Here is a 19,063-nt window from a genome sequence, read left to right as displayed (position 1 = left end):
AATCTGAACCAGGTCTTCAGGCTCTTCTTGTAAAATCCTGACTGTGTAAGGGCCACTCTGAGACGGAGGCAAACCGTGGTGTTCACCCTCCCAGAGCAGGAAGTGGTTTTTGTGAGCAGATTCTTACCTCCCCCTCTCTCACACCCCCCCCCCCCCCCCGCCCGCCTCTAGTGGCTGTGATGAATCATCAGTGTGAGAGCCATAGGTTGCCTCTGGGGTCAACAGTCCTGGCTCCAGAGTCAGCACCTATGTGACACTACGCAAGTCACTTCCAGAACTCCACTGCCAACCCCCCGACCCAGTAGCTTGTGGTCTCTGAGACCCAGCAGCCATGGCCGGGAGTGGGAGCTCAGGGCGTCATAGCTGCCACCATTCCCCAGCCTGTTCTGAGCTCTGGATTGCATTTGGGAGAGGATTTGATTAGACCCTAAACAGTGGCTCCATTTAGAGGGCCTGGTTCATTTCCTGGATGCTTCTAGCAGGCGAGACAAGGGCAGAATTAACCCCGGTCCAGCCAAGCCAAAGAAGTGATAGATGGAGAGATGCGGACCTCCCCTTGGGAGGACAGGCAGCGGCAGCTCGCACTCTGTTCCTAAGGCCGTGGATAAGCAGGCTGTTCTCTCTTGGACACCCTTGCTGGATTCTTGTCACTGCAGCCTGTTGTAACAGGTGCCTGACTACCTATCTGGGTATCCCCAGCTTCCTGTACTTCCTCCATTCAAGTCCTCAAGTCCTCAGCACACTTTCTGCCTGTTTCACTGGGGGCAGAGACGTCTGACTTGTTCCCAGCTGTCCCCCCCAGTATCTACCCCGATGCAGGAGAATGAATGAGTACATGAATGCTCACATGCCCTGCACCCACCCCGCATCCTGTTAGCACTGACCAGAGCAGGTTTGACGCAGAAAGCTGCCTGTGTCATTATGTTGCTGGCAGATAATCCATGCCTGCCGTTTATTCTGCAACCGCGCCCTCACCTTTATCTCCTCTCCTGCTTTCATTCTCTCCTGCACCTGCCACCTTTCACCCCTGAGGATCTCAGGCCTCCCGTAGCTGCTCTAAAGCATCCCCTTAAGCCACTCCCATCCTGGCTTTCCCAGGAACACTGGCCTGACCAAACCTGCCGTCCTACCTCAGAACACGGCAAGGAACAGTGCGCTCTGGGCCTTGTCTGCAGAGCCTCTGCTCTGTGCAGCAAGGGGCCTCGGACAGTGCTCATGGCCTGCTCTTCCTCCCTCTAGATCCCTGAGAGCCCCAAATTCTTGCATGTAAGAGACCTGGGGCAGGAGACAGGAGCCAATCGTGCATCTGTCTCTGACTTCTTAAGGTAATTCTCTTCCTGCCTGGGGCCTCCATTTCCCATCTTTAAATTAAGAATGGACTGCCAGTAGCTACCATTGTATCAAATATTTTCCTGGACCAGGCTCTGTGAGAAGACCAAGCATAGCCTATGAGTCCCATCTTGTGTCCCTGGGCTCCGTTCCAGATGAGAAGATGAGGCTCTGAGAGGTCAAGAGGCTTTCTATGACAGCTAGAAAGTAGCCCCATTAGGCTCAAAATCAGTCTTACTTGGTCATCTGAGACATAACCACTGAGTACTCTTAAAGTCCTTCAGTCCTTGGTGGTTTCTTGGCCAGTCCCTTGGGGTAGGGCCCTTTGGGGATAGGCACCCCTGCTGGAGTGGCACTTCCCCTCCTGGCTTTGTTTGGCTTGGCCTCCATCTAAGGGCAGGGTTGTCAGAGGCAGGCTGACTTGCATTTCTGGTTTGTGGCCTCATGCTGCACTTTCCCTGATGAGACTGGGCGTGTACTGCTGACAGGCCCCACTAGGACAGGCTTGGGCCCCATCCCCTACCCCCCCAGGAAAGGGGAAATTTGGCCTGCAATTCTCTTATAGTCACTGTGCCAGGCCTCGAGGGCACCCTGTGCTGCTTCTTCTATCTTTCTCCAGGACTGTGAGAGGCAGGTAGGGGTCTGGCCGTGGGGATGGTGATACAAACTTGGGGCTCCCGGGAGCTGGCTGGGAGCCATTTGTTTTTCCTGCTGGAGATGCTCCCTGGTGAGTGGGGTGATGGGGACTGGAACTGAGATCAGAAGTGGGTTTGGGAAGGACAGAGCAGTAGGCTTAGGCTCTTGCCCTGGACTGCCTCTGGACTGTGCAGGGTGGCGTGCAAATCACTAAGTCACTGTCCAGGCTAGGCCCTCAGGCTTCCTGTGTATCAATGGAGGGTCTCTCTCCACCTGGGAACAGCCTAACGGAGCTGAAGCTCGGTTCTGAGTTTCCAGGAGTTCTGGAACACGGCCAACTTTGATTCTAGACTTCTGGCAGAGCTTGCTTTGAGGGGATTTGTGGGAAAGATGTGCCTCTGTTTGAGGTCCTCAAATTCAGAATTTCTCTCTGCAGCCATCTTTAAAACCACCATGGCTACCATCATCATCATCACCACCACCATCTTTAAGAGTTCTCTACAGTGTATTCTCCTGGTTTGTCTCTTGGGCATGGCAGTCATTCTACTTCACAGGTGGACACCTGGAGGCCCAAAGGTCAATGGTGGGCTCTTCCTGGTCACATTGTATATCTATGTCACAGGAAGTTAGGACATTTCAGAGTTGAGACTGTGAGGTCTAAGTACACTCTGGATGGCCACCTCCTAGCTGCAGGCAGGATTCCCAGGGCAGGAAGGCCACGGAGTCAGTGGCTCTTGTGTTTGGCTGGGGAATCAGAGCCTCAGGCTTGAGCTCCCTGACCCAGGCCAGGTCATCCTGGAGTCCTCCCCCTCCTCTCTGCAGGGGAGAGGGGGGCTGTCACTTTCATGCTTCCCATACTGTGCTTTCACTTCAACTCTGGTACTCCCAGATGTCACTGTAACCTCTGACCCATTTGTGTAGCACTCTGCAGCTACCCAGGCCAGAGCTGGGTCCCTTACTCTCAGCTGAGCCACCTGGACAGAACTTTGCCATCACACAGTGATGGGGGACCTGCCGCAGAAGGCGTCTGGCAGTATACACACACACAGCACATTCCCCTGTATCTGAACTTTTCTAGGGTACCTGGAGGGGGTGGGGGTCTTCCTCTTTCATTTGCTCTAGGTGGCTGTAACTTTTTTTTTTTTAATTGTACAAAGGGGATTTTATTGTGATATTTCCATACATGCATATAACGTGCTTTGACCAATTTCATCTCTTTTTTTTTTTTTCATTTTTCTTTTATTATTCATATGTGCATACAAGGCTTGGTTCATTTCTCCCCCCTGCCCCCACCCCCTCCCTTACCACCCATTCCCACCCCTCCCTCTCCCCCTGGCTGTAACTTTTTGAAGGATAAAACCTGTACTCTAAGTGGTTCTAGCCCGGGCCTGAGACCTGCTTTCCCTGTGTCCCTGCAGCCATGGACACTCTGGATCTCTGGGCCTCAATGCCCTTGTGAGACAGCTGCCTTGCAGACACTCACCAGGAGGACCATTTCTCCTTTGCAAATGAAACTTACTGTTGGAACCCAGCAAAAATCTGGAGGGTTCCTTGAGTTGTGTAGTAGGCAGGAAGTACCTTTTTTGTTTTGTTTTTGTTTTTGGAATCCCTGGGGTTCCTCCAAACAGTTTCAAGATCGCTGGGTGGATGATCCCTCAGTGAGGTTCTGTGTGCCTTGACATCTGGTTAGTACAGGTATGGGCAGTATTTTACAGCTCTGATTTCATTCCAGTTTACTGGTTTCAAAAAGGCACTTAACATTTTGAGCGGATTCTTGTTTGAGTGACTCACTTGGATCTTTTTTAAACTTTGGTTCTAGCAGAGAGACACTTGGGCTAGGTTCAAGATTCTGCCACTTGGTGACTGCTGTGGCTTGGGGGCTTCATTTGGCTTTGCTCCAAGGAGGCAGAAACACCCGGCTTCTCCTTACTCACAAAAGGCAATGCCTCCATTTCATTTTCTGTGAAATGAGGACAGTGACTCTCCCCTTACAGAGCGGTGGGGCAGATCATGTAAGAGAAGGAGTTTCTGCTGGCCTGGTACCCAACACACAGCGGGAGGCAGACACGTGGCTCTTCTCCCCAAGTGGCCAGAAATTTTGAGCCAGGAGACAAGGGTGGAACCCTTACAGAGCTGAGCCAAAGGGCTTTTGGGTTCTGTCTGGCACTTAGACTTTCTGTCTGTGGGGTGCAGGGTTCAGGCTGCTGCCTGTGATGTTGCCTCGTGCACAGCGTCTGGCGCCTTGCAGCTCCTCTCCTGAGCCTTCCTTGTTTTCTTTTTGCTTCCCAGATGTTTGAGGCGGAGGCAGATGACAAGAGGGAGATGCCCTTGGAGGAGAAGGGGCCAGGTGTTGAGGACCCTGCCCCTAGCAAGGAGTCCTCTTCTGGCCAGGCTCTTCCTCCAGGACAAGACCCCCCACCCAGCAAGGACTGCTCTTCAGGGCAGGAACATGTTCCTCCACTGTCTAGTGAAGACTCAGCTACCTGCCAAGAGCCCCCTCCTGGCCAAGAAGCCCTGCCGGGCGAGGACTCCCCACCAGACCAGGGATCCCCTCCAGCCCCAGCCCTCTCACCCTGCCAGGACCTTCCTGATGGTCAAGGACCTGCCCCTAGCCAGGACCCTCTGCTCAGCAAAGACCTCCCTGCCATCTCAGGATCCCCTGCTCAGGACCTTCCGCCCCATCAAGACCTGCCTCCAAGCCGGGTCTCCCTGCCAACTGAGGTCCATGTCAAAGAGACCACAAGCTCTGGGGAGCCACCAGCAGCCGCTGCCACCCTGCCTGTGACTTCTAGACCCAGCTTTGTGATCCCTGAGGTCCGGCTGGATAGTGCCTACAGCCAGCAGGCAGGGGCCGAAGGGAGCAATTCAGGGGATGAGGAGGATGCAGAAGAGGCAGAGGAAGGGGAGGATGGAGAAGAAGACGAGGAGGACGACACCAGTGATGACAACTACGGGGACCGCAGTGAGACCAAGCGCAGCAGCATGATCGAGACGGGCCAGGGGGCCGAGGGGGGCCTCTCGCTGCGTGTGCAGAACTCGCTGCGGCGCCGGACACACAGCGAGGGCAGCCTGTTGCAGGAGGCCCGTGGGCCCTGCTTTGCTTCTGACACCACCTTGCACTGCTCCGATGGTGAGGGCACCGCATCCACCTGGGCCATACCTTCACCCCGCACCCTTAAGAAAGAACTGGGCCACAATGGTGGCTCCATGCACCACCTTTCCCTCTTCTTCATAGGACACAGGAAGGTAAGAAGGCTGAGGAGGAAGGAGGGTGGTACCTTCTGCCCATTTGGCAAAAGACAAAACTGAGACCACAGGGACTAAGAAAGCAGAGTCTGGACTTAAACCCAGGGCTTTCGCTGTGTTCCTACAGCTTCATTGTCCTCTGGTCCCCACAGAAGGCAGAATAGGTTTGGCTTAGTCCAGGACATTGCAGATTTGGATTGAAAGATCTGAGATAGTAGCTGGAGAAATAGTTATAATTTAGATCCGGTTGAGGACTAGCCAAACGAGACATCTACCAGTCATCAGTAGGGACAACACCTATTTATTCTGTACCAGCATTAGGCTTAGCAATTTGCACTAACTCATTAATTCTCCCGACAGCCCCATGAAGCAGACAGTATTTTTGTACCCATTTTACAGAGGAGGAAACTGGGGCACAAAGAGGTTCTCTAACTTGCCACAGTTTATAAGTGTCTGCAATAGAATAGAATATGGTTCTAGGACAAGAGCTCTTAAGCATCATGCTATTCATTTGCCTCACACAAATATTTATTAATGGATAAATGTTTATGAATGTCCTCTGGGTGCCAGGCCCTGTGCTCAGTGCCACAGCAGGGGCTTCAGAGACAGCAAGGCTGATGCTGGCCCGTGAGGAGAGAGCTGTCTGTGTGGGAGCAGATTGTGCCCTGGCCTTGAAGCCCACCAACCAGGTGGATCCTGGATTCTGTCCTTTGCTTACTTACTGAGTGGCCTTGCCTGAGTTATCCGGCTCCTCTGAGCTTTGGATTCCTTCTGGAAAAGTAGAGGTTGTTAACACTCAAGTCGCAGCAGGGGTGAGGATGACCCAGAAGGGGTGGGGGCCTGACAGCATGAGGGCGTGGGCCCTCGGGGAGCAGTGGTGTGAGTAGCAGTGCAAGGTGTTTCTGTGACAACTGTGTGGGACTGGGTGGGCGGGGGTGGTCAGTGCCCAGGAGTACAGCTGAGCCTCAGCCATCTGGAAGTTTAAGAGACCTGGGGACAAGGGCCCTCAGGAAAACTCTCTGGAGAAAGATGTCTCTGGCTTGGCCTGGAAGCCAGGCAGGTTTACAGTAAATGGAGACTGAGGCAGACATTCTTTGATGAGAGCAGGGGTTTCTAAAGAGCAGACACATGACACGCGTGCTGCAAACCCACGGCAGACATCACCAGTGGATTCCAGCACACCTCTCCACCAAGTTGGACACTGCCTCTGAAGCCTTCAAGCCTTCTCTGCATCTTAGCCACTAGCAATAAGGCTGACCTGGCATTTGGAAAGACACTGGCTGCTGAAAGGTGGTCAGGCTGGAAGGGGAGGCTGGGACCCTCCAGAAAGGGCCATGAAACTAGGACTAAATCCCAAAGGAATCTGAATGATTCTCATTTCTAATCTCAAAGCTTGGTGTGCTCTGAGCTCACCAGGGAGCCCACTCAGGTTAGACCTGGTCACTTCTCTATGGAAGATGAGTGAGGACCAAGGTCCACCACCTGCCTTGGCCTCCCAATCTTGATTCCTCCACCAGACTCTTCCCTTCCCAATCTGTTCCCTCTGCCACCCTTGCTCCAATACAAATATTTATATACAGATAAATTGCACCATTCTTGCATAGGCTTCTGTCTAGTTCTCTAGCTCGGTTGACCCTACTTCCTATGTGGGAACACATACTTCCACGTGGGAGTCCAGCAGGCCCAGACAGCTCTCTCCTGTCTCAGCTTCCTCCTTTGGGTCCCAGGGTTCCCACTGGCATTCTCCCCTCCCCACTCCTCTGTCACTTCCTCCTTATTGCTTCCTTTCTTGGATTTGAGTGACAGAACTGGCAGGGGTCTCAGGGCCGAACCCTGTGGTGGTCCCCTCCCATGTGGCTTCCACTTAGCAGGCCCCGAGTCCTTCCCCTGTTCTTTCTAGCCTGCAGGCTTCAGTAAGGAGCCCATCCCAGGGAAGAAGACTGGACAAGTACCTGGTCTAGTGCTGTCCCCCACTGGCAATGGGTCTTGGGAAAGACACTGCCCTCTCTGAGCCTCAGTGTCGCCATTGGAGGAGTAGGTGTAGTGATGCCTCCTGCATAGGGTTTCTGGGCGGGTGAAGTAGATTGATGCAGGTATTTAGGGCAAGTCTGGTACTTAGCACCTGGTCAGAGCTCCATAAATGGTCATTGTGTTGCTGAAGAAGAGGAAGAGGAGGAGGAGAGGGGAAGTGATGGGGAGGGGAAGTGAGGACAGCAGGAGCAAGTGTGGTAACAATTATGCCCCATTCACAAAGTTGTATCACACCCCTTTTCTGACCTTTAAAACACTGATATCCAGTGAGGCTAGTGCTCTTCTTACAGGGAGTGGCTGAAGCTGTTTTGTCCCAGGCCACACAGCAAGTCATGATGGAGCTGGACAATGGCCTTACCCTGTCCAGTCCCTTGCAACTCCGCCCCCACACCCTGTGTGTCTCATGCTGATGAGGAATTGGTGAGGCTGGCAGAAGGGGAGGCAGCAGTTTTCCCCATGACTTCCATCTTCCTGGCTTGGGCCTGGCTCTCCTGGCCCAAGTAATGGGCCACTAGTCCTAGGCAGTGCCAGGCAAGAGGCAAAGGAGGAGAGGGATGAAGCCTTCAGACTGTGGAGCCAGGCAGACCCAGGTTCAAGCAAGCTTCACCTCTGCCTCTTTCTTCCTGGCTGAGACCTTGGTCAAGTTGCTTTGTTTTCTGCGCTCCAGTTTTCTCTTGTGAAATGGAATGCTAAGTCTTCTTGGGATTGCCCCAGGGGTTCAAGGCAGCAGTTCATAGGAAGCGCTGCGCCTGGGACGTGAAAAACCTTGAGCATACAGCATGCTCTTGTGACATGAGACCCAGGCGAAGCTGAGTGGCCCTGGGATGGTCTTTAGTGCTGTTGTGTGGATTAAGCTGGGGCTGCCTACCACAGGGTGACGGTCCCAGAGTTGGTCCTACCCCCTGTGTTGTCATCCTACCTCCTGTGTCTGGAGCGATTTCTACTACGAGTAGGAGCGTTAGAACCCACAGACTTTAGCAATGGCCTGCTTGGGCACAGCTGCCTCACAGGTCAGCTGACTCGAGGCCTAGAGAGAGGGAAGGGTGGAGAGGTTGTACAGTGGAGCATTCACTGGATCTGGTCCCTTGTATAGCGCTGAGTTGGCTCATGGCGCCCCCTGCTGTCAGACCTTGGAGGCCCAGCAGAGCAGCTCCAGAGGCCTGCATCTGCCCTGTTCGTGGGTTGCCCTCACTGGGTGAATTCTGTGTGGGGACCAGGATGCAGTCATTGAATTGCATCCCAGCACGGTCTGGTGCAGCTCAGAGTCACAGCCATCCTTTGACAGTGAGGAGGCCACAAGCCGTGGCCCTTCCAAGGCCTGGCTCTGTTGAGGCTGTCAACAGAGGATGCCAGCCCTGCTGCACTAAGCTCTCCTGGGTCACACGTCAGACAAGAGGACCTCCAAAATGCTCTCCAGTTCTAGAACCTAATAACACATTCAAGGCTTCTATTTTCTAAAAGCCTGAAGAAGCATTATTTTCTATGTCTAAACAAATAAGTGGAGCATTTAGATCACTTCCTATATGGTCACCTGGGGCCCAGGCTGGCAGCCACACAAGGCCTTGGAAGTAAGACCACGACCAATAGGGAAAACCTCCTGAGATTCTGCTCACAAAGGGCCCTCAATCACTGCTGGGCTGTAGAGCCAGACCCCAAATTCTCTGCCTCCTGCCAGCTCAGGATCCCAGGGGGTTGCCAAATGGCTGGGGGCCTCATTTTCTTCAGCTGTAAACTGAGGAAAATATCAGCAAAGAATTCTTAGAATTGTTGCAAGGATTAAGTTAGATAATATTCATCAAAGCACATAAGCACAGTGCCTGGCACATAGTGAGTGCCCAGTAAATAGCAGCAAAAAACGTACAGTAGCAAATGGCAATCGCTGAGCATGAGCTGAGCACTTCTCCATGTCAACTTACTTAATCCCAACGATGGCCTCGTGCAGTGAGTACAGTCGTTATTCTCACTTTACCAATAAAGAAACAGGCACAGAGGAAGGATGGCACTCAACTAAGGCCAATTAGCTAATGAGTAATTGAGCTAGGATTCAAATCCAGGTGGTTTAGAGTCTACACTCATAATCACTACTATAATTATAGGTACAATGATAATAAGAACTACAGTTATTATGCCAAGAGGCAGTGAGCTCCCAGTCCCTGGAGGTAACTGGGTGAGGCTGGGAAGGCCCTGGGGATCCCTGCCCAAGTACAGGGAGGGCGGGGTGCTCCAAACTTGCCTCCATCCGTCTCTCAGCAGGGAGGGGTCATATAGGAGACAGCCAGGAGCAGGTGGAAGGAGCTGTCCTGTGGAGAGGCCCTTTGCATGCTGGGCCTTGAGTGGGCCCTGCTATGGCTGCAGAAGGAGGACCTTGGGGCCACGGTGGCCCCTTCTAAGGATGAAGGCTGCAGCCAACTGGGCAACCTTGGTGCCCGGGTTTTCTGGTTACCTAGGCTCTGACTCCCAGGGTCAGAGCACCCAGCCCTCTGCCAGGCCACTGGACTGGACTGGGCCCTGTTGAAGATGATCTATCCCAGCAGTAGAAGGAAGAGCCCATTTCCCAGCAGCGCAGGGGCCAGGGGTGGTGGCCGGCCGGGAGTGGTGCCTAGGCCCATTGTGTAGGCTGCTAAAGTGCGGAAGCTGAGGTTAGAATGGGAGGAAGCCCAGCACCATGGGCCCTTTCCCACGGGTGGGGGCTCTAAGTACTGCCCAGCCAGGTTGCAGCCTGTGTGTACCAGGGCGACAATAGTGACCTCGGGCCATTGAGCTATGAGTGCACTGCATGGGCCAGGACTGTCCATAGGGGCCCAGATTTCATCCTGGTGAATCTTCCACTCCATGGCGTGGCTGTCGCTGTGCCTCTGCCATCACTGGGAAGCTTCTCCCAAGTTGGAGGAAGCAGGACACATGCCTAGGCCCGGCTCCACCCTGTGTGGGTGTGTGCCTCTGGGTGCACGTACACATGAGTTTATTGTCCCTGTGGCAGTAGACTCAGGAAGGAGGCAGTCTTCCCCTGGAAATACTCAGAGTGACCCTCTGGCACTCAAGCATTAGTGTCCCCAGGTGGGGGACACAAGTTTTGAATGCAGGCCGACTTTCATTCTAGTTCTGTCACTTAAATGCTGGATGTCCTTGGGCAAGGGACCTGAGCCTCTGCTGGACTTCCCACCAGGATTAATAGGACAGTAGCTACTTTATGCCCATTCTAGGAGTCTACCCAGAATGCGAGCTGTACAAATGAAGGTTTTGTTCATTCATCCCTCTGTCTGTCCATCCATCCATCTGTCCATCTGTCCTATCCATCCATACTCCATTCATCCATCCATCCTCCATTGAGTACACCACTGAAGCCAGTTGCTGCCTCTGCTGGCTGTATTTGGAATAAGGCTACTTTCTTTCTAGAATGAAGAACACAGCATTTTAAGGCTAACCAATCTTTATTTTATAAATGATGAAACCAAGGTCCTGGGTGAGTCTCATGAAGAGTCTGGCTGGATTCCACTCTTGGTAGCTTCTTGCCTGTCTTGGGACACAGCTCATGGCCACTGTACTCCAACAGTGCTTCTGCCAGCTTAGAGCAGAGCCCAGGCTCCTGTTGTGTGGTAGCAATTTGGGGGCTTGGACTCTCCTAGATGAGGATGCTCACCACAGGCAAAGCGAAGGAGACAGGACAGCCCCTATCTAGATGGTGAGAATCTGCAGTGGCCTGGAGGAGAAGAGGAGGGCCAGGTGGGGAGGAGATGGAGACCCAGGGCAGGAGGGAGGGCCTCCCAGGTAGGACAAGGGGCACAGCCTAGGCGAAGGCAGGGCAGGGCAGGTAGAATCTATGAGCTGCAGTGGAACAAGGGGATGTTTGTGTGGGCCCTGGATCCAGCAGAAAGGCTCCAGGATTCTTCGTTCCTGGTTTGCTTCCCCCTGTGATTCATTCGACAAACTTGATTTCCTGTGCTCCTAAAGTGCACATGCTTCATGCAGTTGACCAGGCGCACACAGGCTTGCCTGGGAAACTCTGAGCCTAGCAGAGGAGACAGATTAAGAACAAATCATTTAGGGTATGGTGGGGACCTTAGAAGAGATGAAGGGACACAGCCTTGTTTTAACAGTCATGGAGGTCAAGCGAGGGCTTCCTGGGGGAGGAAGCATCCAAGCTGCTTGACTGAGGTCTCTGTCTAGGTCTTAGGAGGAAGGAGAGGTAGGAGAGTGACAAAAGGGGGAAGAAGATGGGGCAGGGGAGACACTGTTTGGTTGGAGGCAGTCAAGGAGGGTGCTGGAGTAGGGGCCAGGCTGGAGAACAGGTGGAGTCACAACTTATGTTAAGATGGAACTTTCTGCCCACATCCTAAGAAGTTATGGACGTTTTCCTTAGGGCACTAGGGAGCCCTGGAAAGCATTAAGGCAAGAGAGGTGATCCCAGATGTTACGCACTGCTGATCAAGCCTAAGTCTTTTTTTACCCTCAGAATCCTGAATTAATCATTATGATTCTGATTTGAGAAACTGAGGAATGGAGGCTCAGAGAAGGGCAGTGATTGGCCAAGTCACACAGCAGAAGCCTGACTGGAGTCCAGCTCTCCTGTCGCTCTATGGCCTGAGTACGGTCTCTCTGGCTTGTCCCCAGCAGGCTGGGCTCCTATGTGCACCAGAGGAGGCCCCTTTGGCTGGGGGCTCTCGCAAGCTAATTATATCTCTAGATAGGCTGTTCCTTCTGCCACCTGTTCTGCTGGGGGTGGAAGTGTTGGGGCTGGGGCACGGTTTCAGGGGCTGTCGTATTCTTGATCCTCTGGGCTTAGGCAGAAGCTCCTGCACACCCAGACTGCATCGTGTGTCTGTCTTCTCTCTGCAGATGAGTGGGGACAACATCGGGGATGATGATGAAGCATCCAAGAAGAGAAAGAGCAAAAATATGTACGTTGTGAGACCTGTGGTCTTCAGTCTTATGCTTGGGGGAGGGCAGGGTTTCCTGCGCCCCTCTTCCTCCTCTGCCTAGGGACACGTCTCTTCTCTAGGGTTACATCTGGGGAGCAGGGCTACACCCAGCCCTAGCCACAGCCACAGACAGACACCAGAGAACAGTGGGATCTGGAGACTTTGAAGTGGCCCCAGGTGGGTCACCAGGGTCCTAAGCATTAACCCAGAGTGGAGCAACATGTTGATTCAGCACCCGACAGCCACAGTGAACCAGAGCCCAACTCAGCCTCTGAGCCAAGCGGTGACTTGGATCAGTTCTTTGTGACTAATTCTTAAGTGGGCTGAATGGACAGTTCTTGGGATTTCCCTTTCCTCTGGAGCTGTTGAATGCTAACAATCTCAGGCATTGCCAGGAGGCGGCGCTGCTGGCCCAGTTATGTTATCCCATTTCTCCTCCACACCTTTTCACCATGCTCAGGCACCCCATTGTACTTGTGGAGGGGTGTGGGTGTGGGTGTGTGTGTGTGTGCGCATTTTGAGGGTGGCATAAGGAGTTTTTTTAAGGTCTCCTTGTACCCTGGAGATTGGAGGAGGTCCAGGGAGAAGGCCATGGGGCACACTTTCCTGGGAGAGCAAACCTCCTTCCAGGTTTGGTAGCACCCACCATTAAGCAGAAATTGGACCTGCGGAAGAGGACAGAAGTCTTTCCCAGATGCCTCCTGTGGCACTCTTCCCTGGCCTTGACCTTGGCTGGGGTCTACCACCCTATATAGCCTTTTTTTCTTCAGTTCCCCTGTCTGTTTCCTGTTCTTGGCTGCAACTCTGCATAGGCTTCTCTCACTCTGCTGCCAGACAGTAGGTGAAATATACAACCAAAAATCCATTGTGCCATCCATTCTCATGTAACCATTTTTGGATGGGGGAGGGTCTGTGCGGCACCAGGGCTCTTGTGGGTGGGACTTCCAGTCAGTTAGCAGTGGAGGGTGGACAGGAGGCCTACTGGCTCTAGCCTTCTTTCAGAGTGGGCACCATCTTTTGAATGCTTGACGCTCACACTCTTACAAGCTTAGCTGCAGACTCTTAGCATCTGATATAATCGTCAAAATAATAGCCAACACCCATTATCAGGCACTGTTCTATGGGCGTACACGTGTGTGTATATATATGATCTAATTTCGTTTTTACCATTGTTTTTAGCTTGCATTTTCCTTTTTTAAATTTAGCTTATTTTACAAACAAGTAAACGGATACACAAAGAGATTAATTACTTGTCTCACAGCAAGTGAGTGGGAGAGCTGGGGTTGGAGATGAGCCTGCTGGCCTACAGCCTCACATGTACACATCTGTGCATCTGGCTGGGCCCTGGACTCCTCCAAACACAGAGAAATGCAGTGGGTTCTGAGCAGACAAGGAGCTCCAGGGGAATGGAGGCAGCCTGTGGGTTGGAGCTCAGGCAAATTTCTCCTCTTCCCTGGATGTCTATGTCTTATCTGGCCACCAGTGGGCCAGACCAGAGCAGGGGCTGTCAGCATACAGCACTGGACCCCAGGAAGCAGCGTTCTCACTTCCTGTCCTCAAGGGTCCTTTGAGGAATCCAGTCCTCCCTCAGAGGGCTGCTGATCCCTGAAATCCTTGGCCTTATCTCATTGGCTTAGAACCTGCTAGAACAGAGACCCAGTCCCAGACCTCCCGGACAGGTATGGATTCTACCTCCCAAGCCCAGCACTTCTGCACCAGGACTGTGCCAAGGGTTTGTCATCTGCATTTCCTCTCTGGATCCCCCACAGCCCAAGCAGGTGGTGGGTGTTCTTGTCACCCCTGCTGCACAGCCCAGGAAATGTGACATTCTAAGGAGTTTGAGGGTAGATGAAAGACACATACTGCTGACTGATGGGCTGGGAGTCTGAGCCTGACACCGGCAGCTCCTGAGCTGGGCTGTCCACCACTGCCCAGTCCAGACCAGATCCCTGAATTACACAGGGGGATCCCTGGGGTCCTGGTGCCATTTTAAGCTTGAAAATCTTCAGCATTATAAATGCCACAAACTCTCTTGAAAGTTCAATTATTTAAATTTCTTTTACACTTACTTAGCTTTGTGATTTGGATAATAAATTGTCTATTTTAATCTTTGGTTTCAGTCAGCATCTTGCATCTTCAGAAAGATAAGAGACCAAAAATGAAAATGGAAAATTTATTATTCAAAAATTGCAAAACTAAATACGCGTAAAAAAAATTAAATAATTACCTTTCAAATGGTGTTTTTGCATATTCATAGGATTTGTACTTGTGAAGTTATTCAAGCTTAAAACTACTAAGACTTTTGGAGCCTCTGGTATATTCCTGTACAGAAAGGTCCATTGCCCACTATCGAGGCTGAGGGCTGTTGTCCTGGAGGTAGCCAGTGTAGGGGACCAGGGACAAGGGGACAGACTAGAGCCAGAGGCCTTAACCCCTTTCTCTGTGGCAGCTTCCTAGTCAGGCTTGCCTTCTGGAGGAGCGGCCTGGCTAAAAATGGTTCTTGGCTAAAAATAACCAGTCCTGCCACTCTGGTGGGCAGAACCTCCCTTCCCTCCTAGCAATTTGCTGACTTGTTTTCTTCCCCACCCCCGCTGCCATGGTAACGGGAGGCTGGTCACAAATAACTGGGTCTGGCTTCCTGCCGGGGGGCGGATCCCAGAGGCTGTCCCTTGCAGACACATGCCCCTTTCAGGGCTCCCTCTCAGGGTTGGCCAGGAGGCATGTTTTTTTTTCCACTCCCCCTTCTAATCCCTCCCATTTCCTGGCTCCTCCTGTCTGAGTCCCAGCCCCGGTTTGTGCCCGGGAGTCCAGTCATCCGGCCAGAATTCCAGCGTGCACTTGGCTGGAGCCTGCACCATTGCTACCCACAGACCAGGATACAGGGTGGGAGGCAGGAGCCGGAGGGGTGAGCCCTGCGGACCGTCCTAGGACCTCAAGGTGGGGGGCTCTTCAGAGATGCTCCGAGGCATGTACCTCACACGAAATGGGAACCTGCAGAGGCGGCACACCATGAAGGAGTAGGTGCCACTCGCCCCGCCTGTGCCCTCCTGCATCCTGAATTTGCAGGGGTCGTGTGTGCCAGGTTGACCAACCCTCTTCTCTGCTTCTGCTTCTACTTCCAGAGCCAAAGACGTGAAGAACAAGCTGGCCATCTTCAGGCGGCGGAATGAATCCCCGGGGGCCCAGCCAGTGGGCAAGACAGACAAGACGATGAAGTCATTCAAGTAGGTCCTCCTTGGGCACTCCTGGGCCCCTGGGGAGTAGGGCTGAGCAGTGGGTTAGGGGAAAAGGTTTTGTCCATTTTGTCTCATTCTGGTGAGATGGGGAGCCTGGTACCCAGCAAGCAGCTGCTGTCACAGAAACCCACTCTTTTTGGGGGAAAGGCCAGGTAGGGGCAGGGTGGGGACTAGAAGTGGTACTGGTCCCAAGAAAGAGAGTGGACCTCCATCCTGGGTCTCCAGTCCTGCTCAGCTGCAGCTCAGGCCCAGGGCAGCTAACAAAGGCCACCCGGCCCCAGCCTCCCTTACGTCTCCCAGTGAGCCTCACAGCCCTCACTGTGTCCTTGCCCTTACCCCTCAGGCCCACCTCAGAAGAAGCCCTCAAGTGGAGTGAGTCCTTGGAGAAGCTACTGCTTCACAAATGTGAGTGGAGCCAGCTGCACTGTTTCCCCTCCTGCCGTTCCCTTTCTCTTTCCTCCCTCTCTCCTTTCTTCTTCATCCGAACCCAGGAAATGTCCTGAAGAGGCTGCCTTTCTTCTCTCCTGGGCCCAGCCAGGTGTCCCTGCCATTGGGCAGAGGCTGGATCTGAGTAAGGCCCTTGGTTGGGCCCTGGAGCCAGCTCTTGCCAGCCCCTCCCTGCCCATGGGAGCTGGCCTGCCTGCCAGAGGCCACTGGGACCTGTGTGCTCAGACCCCAATTCCCAAAATAACGATAAACATTTCCATGAACTGAGGGCTCACACTGGGCCAAATGTGCTTGCTGCCTTGTGGGCAGGATCCCTTCTAATTCCCACAGGGCTCCCGGAGACAGGAATAATGGTCCCTATTTTACAGATAAGCCTACTGAGGTATAGATAGGGTTGAGACCCAGGCCAAGGCCCACAGTGAGGCACTGGCAGGGCGAGGACCATGTCCCAAGGCCTCCAGTTCTTGGGGATGAGGACTCCTACCAAGCTTCCAGCCTTTCCACCCTCAAGGCCCAGAAGAGTAAGCTAGGGGTCCCTAAGGGCAGATGGAGTTGGCTTTGCTTCTCACCCAGGCCTGGGTTTTTCCTCACAGATGGCTTAGAAGTATTCCAGGCCTTTCTCCGCACTGAGTTCAGCGAGGAGAACCTGGAGTTCTGGCTGGCTTGTGAGGATTTCAAGAAGGTCAAGTCACAGTCCAAGATGGCGGCCAAAGCCAAGAAGATCTTTGCTGAATTCATTGCCATCCAGGCGTGCAAGGAGGTAGGGCCCAAGGCCAGTCTCTCAGGCCCCCAGTTTCCATGGCCCAGTGACCCTTCAGCTGCAAGGAGGTAGCCAGAAGCTCAGGAAGGGGAGAGGCCAGAGTGACTCTTACACATCATGTGCCCAGGAGGGAGACAGGGAATAACAGGGTCCTGGTTCATAATAAAAATGGCCCTGTCTAGGCATTGCCGTGGCTCAACACTTTGTGTGTGTGCTCTAATATTTAATCCTCATGACAACCTGTGAAATAGGTTTGAATATTATCTTCATTTTAAAAATGAGGAGATGTTCTCAGAGCTCCTAACCATAGTAACTAACATACATCTCTTGAGTGCCTGCTGTGTGCCAGGCACTGGAACCCAAGTACTACACGTGGGTGTCCTTGCTTAATTCTCACAACTCTGAAGAATGTGAAGAATGCCCTGGCATTCCCAGCCCATAGATAGGGAAACTGAGGGATAGTGCACTTGAGTGATTTGCTCAAGGTTATCCAGATTTGGCACTGCTAGATGTGAACCCAGGCAGCTGGGCCCTAGGGATGGTGTTTTCCAGCCTCATAAACTCTGCCAGTTCTTCAGTAAGTAACCCTCTGGCCTGAGGGTCTCTACTGCAGAGGCCCCTCACAATGTGCCCCAGAAGGGCTTGGAGGAGGGCGACCCAATTGGCTCCCAATTTCCCGGCACCTGGCCTCCAGGCTCAGTGTCTCACATGTCGCCCTGACTATGTCACCCTGGGCCTCCACAGGTAAACCTGGACTCATACACTCGGGAGCATACCAAGGACAACCTGCAGTGTGTCACACGGGGATGCTTTGACCTGGCACAGAAGCGCATTTTTGGACTCATGGAAAAGGACTCGTACCCTCGCTTTCTCCGGTCTGACCTCTACCTGGACCTCATTAACCAGAAGAAGATGAGTCCCTCACTCTAGGGACTGCTGGAGTATAGCTCAGCGTTCACATGGAGCAGGCTGGGCCCCCTGCCCATCCACCTCCCTCCCCCCATGACGGAGGGGGCAAGCAAGCCCCCAGAGGCTGCGTCTCTGGATAGCCAGATGGACATTTGGATTCGAGGCCTGGACTGGGAGAGGCCAGGCCAATGGAGGAGTAGAAGGCCTGGCCCCACAGGGCCCCCACTGCCCTGGTACGAGGGGGCCCAAGGGCCCTGGCAGGTCAGGGGCCCTGGCGGAACTAGAGCTAGAGCTGTGGCTCCCTGGTCTGGAGGTTTGGAGATTTTGTGTTGACCAAGTTCCCTAAAGAACTGGCTGGTGGGGCAGGAGACCCAGGCCTGGGCTCTGGGGCTGTCCTGGAGGGCTGCTGGGGCTTGCAGCTCAAACCCAATCTTGAATTTTATTTATTTAAACAGTAGCTGGATGCTTGGCCCATGTCCTGTAATAGGAAATCCTTGCCTCCTCATTTTCCTAATTGACAAGTGCAATATTTTAACCAATGCCTTGTGAAAGCCACCTGTGGAAAAGATGGCTACTATTTTCCAGCTTCAGGGCATTTGCTGGTCCCAGGAACCAGTGGTGGGCAGCTGGGCCTTCTGGACTGATGAGGCCTGGAGGGGCACTGTGGTCTGACCGCCGCAGAAATCTGAAACCCCTTGGGTGGGTGTCCCTTGGGGCTCTGGGAAAGCATGACACCCTCAGACTACACAGTAGCCAAGTGCTGGAGCAAATAAAAGGCCTGTGTCATTTCTTGTTCTTGGCCCTTTCTATGTGTTCCTGGTCTCAGGCCTTCTCAGGTGACTGGGGCTGAGAGGTCTGGCAGGTGGGTTGTTGGCCCTCTCTTTCCATCACCTGCCTCCCGCCCTGGGGACATATACACTGTACGCTCAGGAGAGACACTGTTCGCTGCCTCCTCTGAGCCAGGCCGTGCCATATGCTCTTCACTGAATATCACATCTTCTCTAGCCTATTCTGCATGTGGCAGATGAGGAGACTGAAGCTCAGATAGGCCAGGTGACTTGTCCAAAGTCCCACAGGCAGCAAGCAGGTGGCAGAGATGGGGTCTAGTTTACACCCAACTGACCACGAAGCCTGCTGTGTTCCATCTGCCATGGGGCAACACCTTAGTCATCTTAGCTGGTGATGTGGCCTTCAACAAGTTTCTCAACTTCCCTGCCCTGTCACACCCTGAGGTTCTAATAGAATTTCTCAGTGGACAGGGCCAGAGACTCAAGCAGGGTGGTACCAGGCCTGTGAAGACCTTTTTTGATAGAAGGACTTACTGGGGAGGTGACAGGAGGTAGGACTCAAGGAGTCCCTCTGAAGCCCAGGGTAAGTTTCTCTCCTCTGTGCCTTCATTTCCCTTCCTGCCTGATAGGAGGTGCAAAGTAAGCAGCGGAGTGGCCCAAAGGTGCACTCCAAGGCAGAGCCTGGACCACTCGCTAAAAGTGGGCAGGGGAGGGCCAAGAATCTCCCCTGGGCAAAGTCAGTGCCAAAGCCAGCCTGATGCC

At 53.2% G+C, this 19,063-nt stretch overlaps 1 protein-coding gene across 8 annotated transcripts in view; it reads left to right on the top strand.

Annotated features, from left to right (window-relative positions):
• Rgs3 (regulator of G protein signaling 3) overlaps window positions 1–18,299 on the top strand; it is a 124,242-nt gene extending 105,943 nt beyond the window's left edge. For 6 of the 8 annotated variants that reach the window (XM_074051214.1, XM_074051215.1, XM_020160328.2 and 3 more), the window contains 6 exons: window positions 4,255–5,211; window positions 12,079–12,140; window positions 15,284–15,385; window positions 15,741–15,802; window positions 16,438–16,604; window positions 17,349–18,299. In XM_074051214.1, the coding sequence (XP_073907315.1) occupies window positions 4,255–5,211; window positions 12,079–12,140; window positions 15,284–15,385; window positions 15,741–15,802; window positions 16,438–16,604; window positions 17,349–17,534 (1,536 nt within the window). In that variant the 3' untranslated portion in view covers window positions 17,535–18,299. Of the gene's footprint in view, window positions 1–4,254; window positions 5,212–12,078; window positions 12,141–14,508; window positions 15,179–15,283; window positions 15,386–15,740; window positions 15,803–16,437; window positions 16,605–17,348 lie in introns of those variants that run through there. The other 2 variants (XM_074051217.1, XM_020160335.2) reach the window with 2 other exon arrangements.
• The last annotated feature ends 764 nt before the right edge of the window (window positions 18,300–19,063 follow it).

Source organism: Castor canadensis, chromosome 13 (genome assembly GCF_047511655.1).
Source record: "Castor canadensis chromosome 13, mCasCan1.hap1v2, whole genome shotgun sequence".
NCBI lineage: Eukaryota > Metazoa > Chordata > Mammalia > Rodentia > Castoridae > Castor > Castor canadensis.
This window is presented reverse-complemented; position numbering and strand designations above follow the sequence as displayed.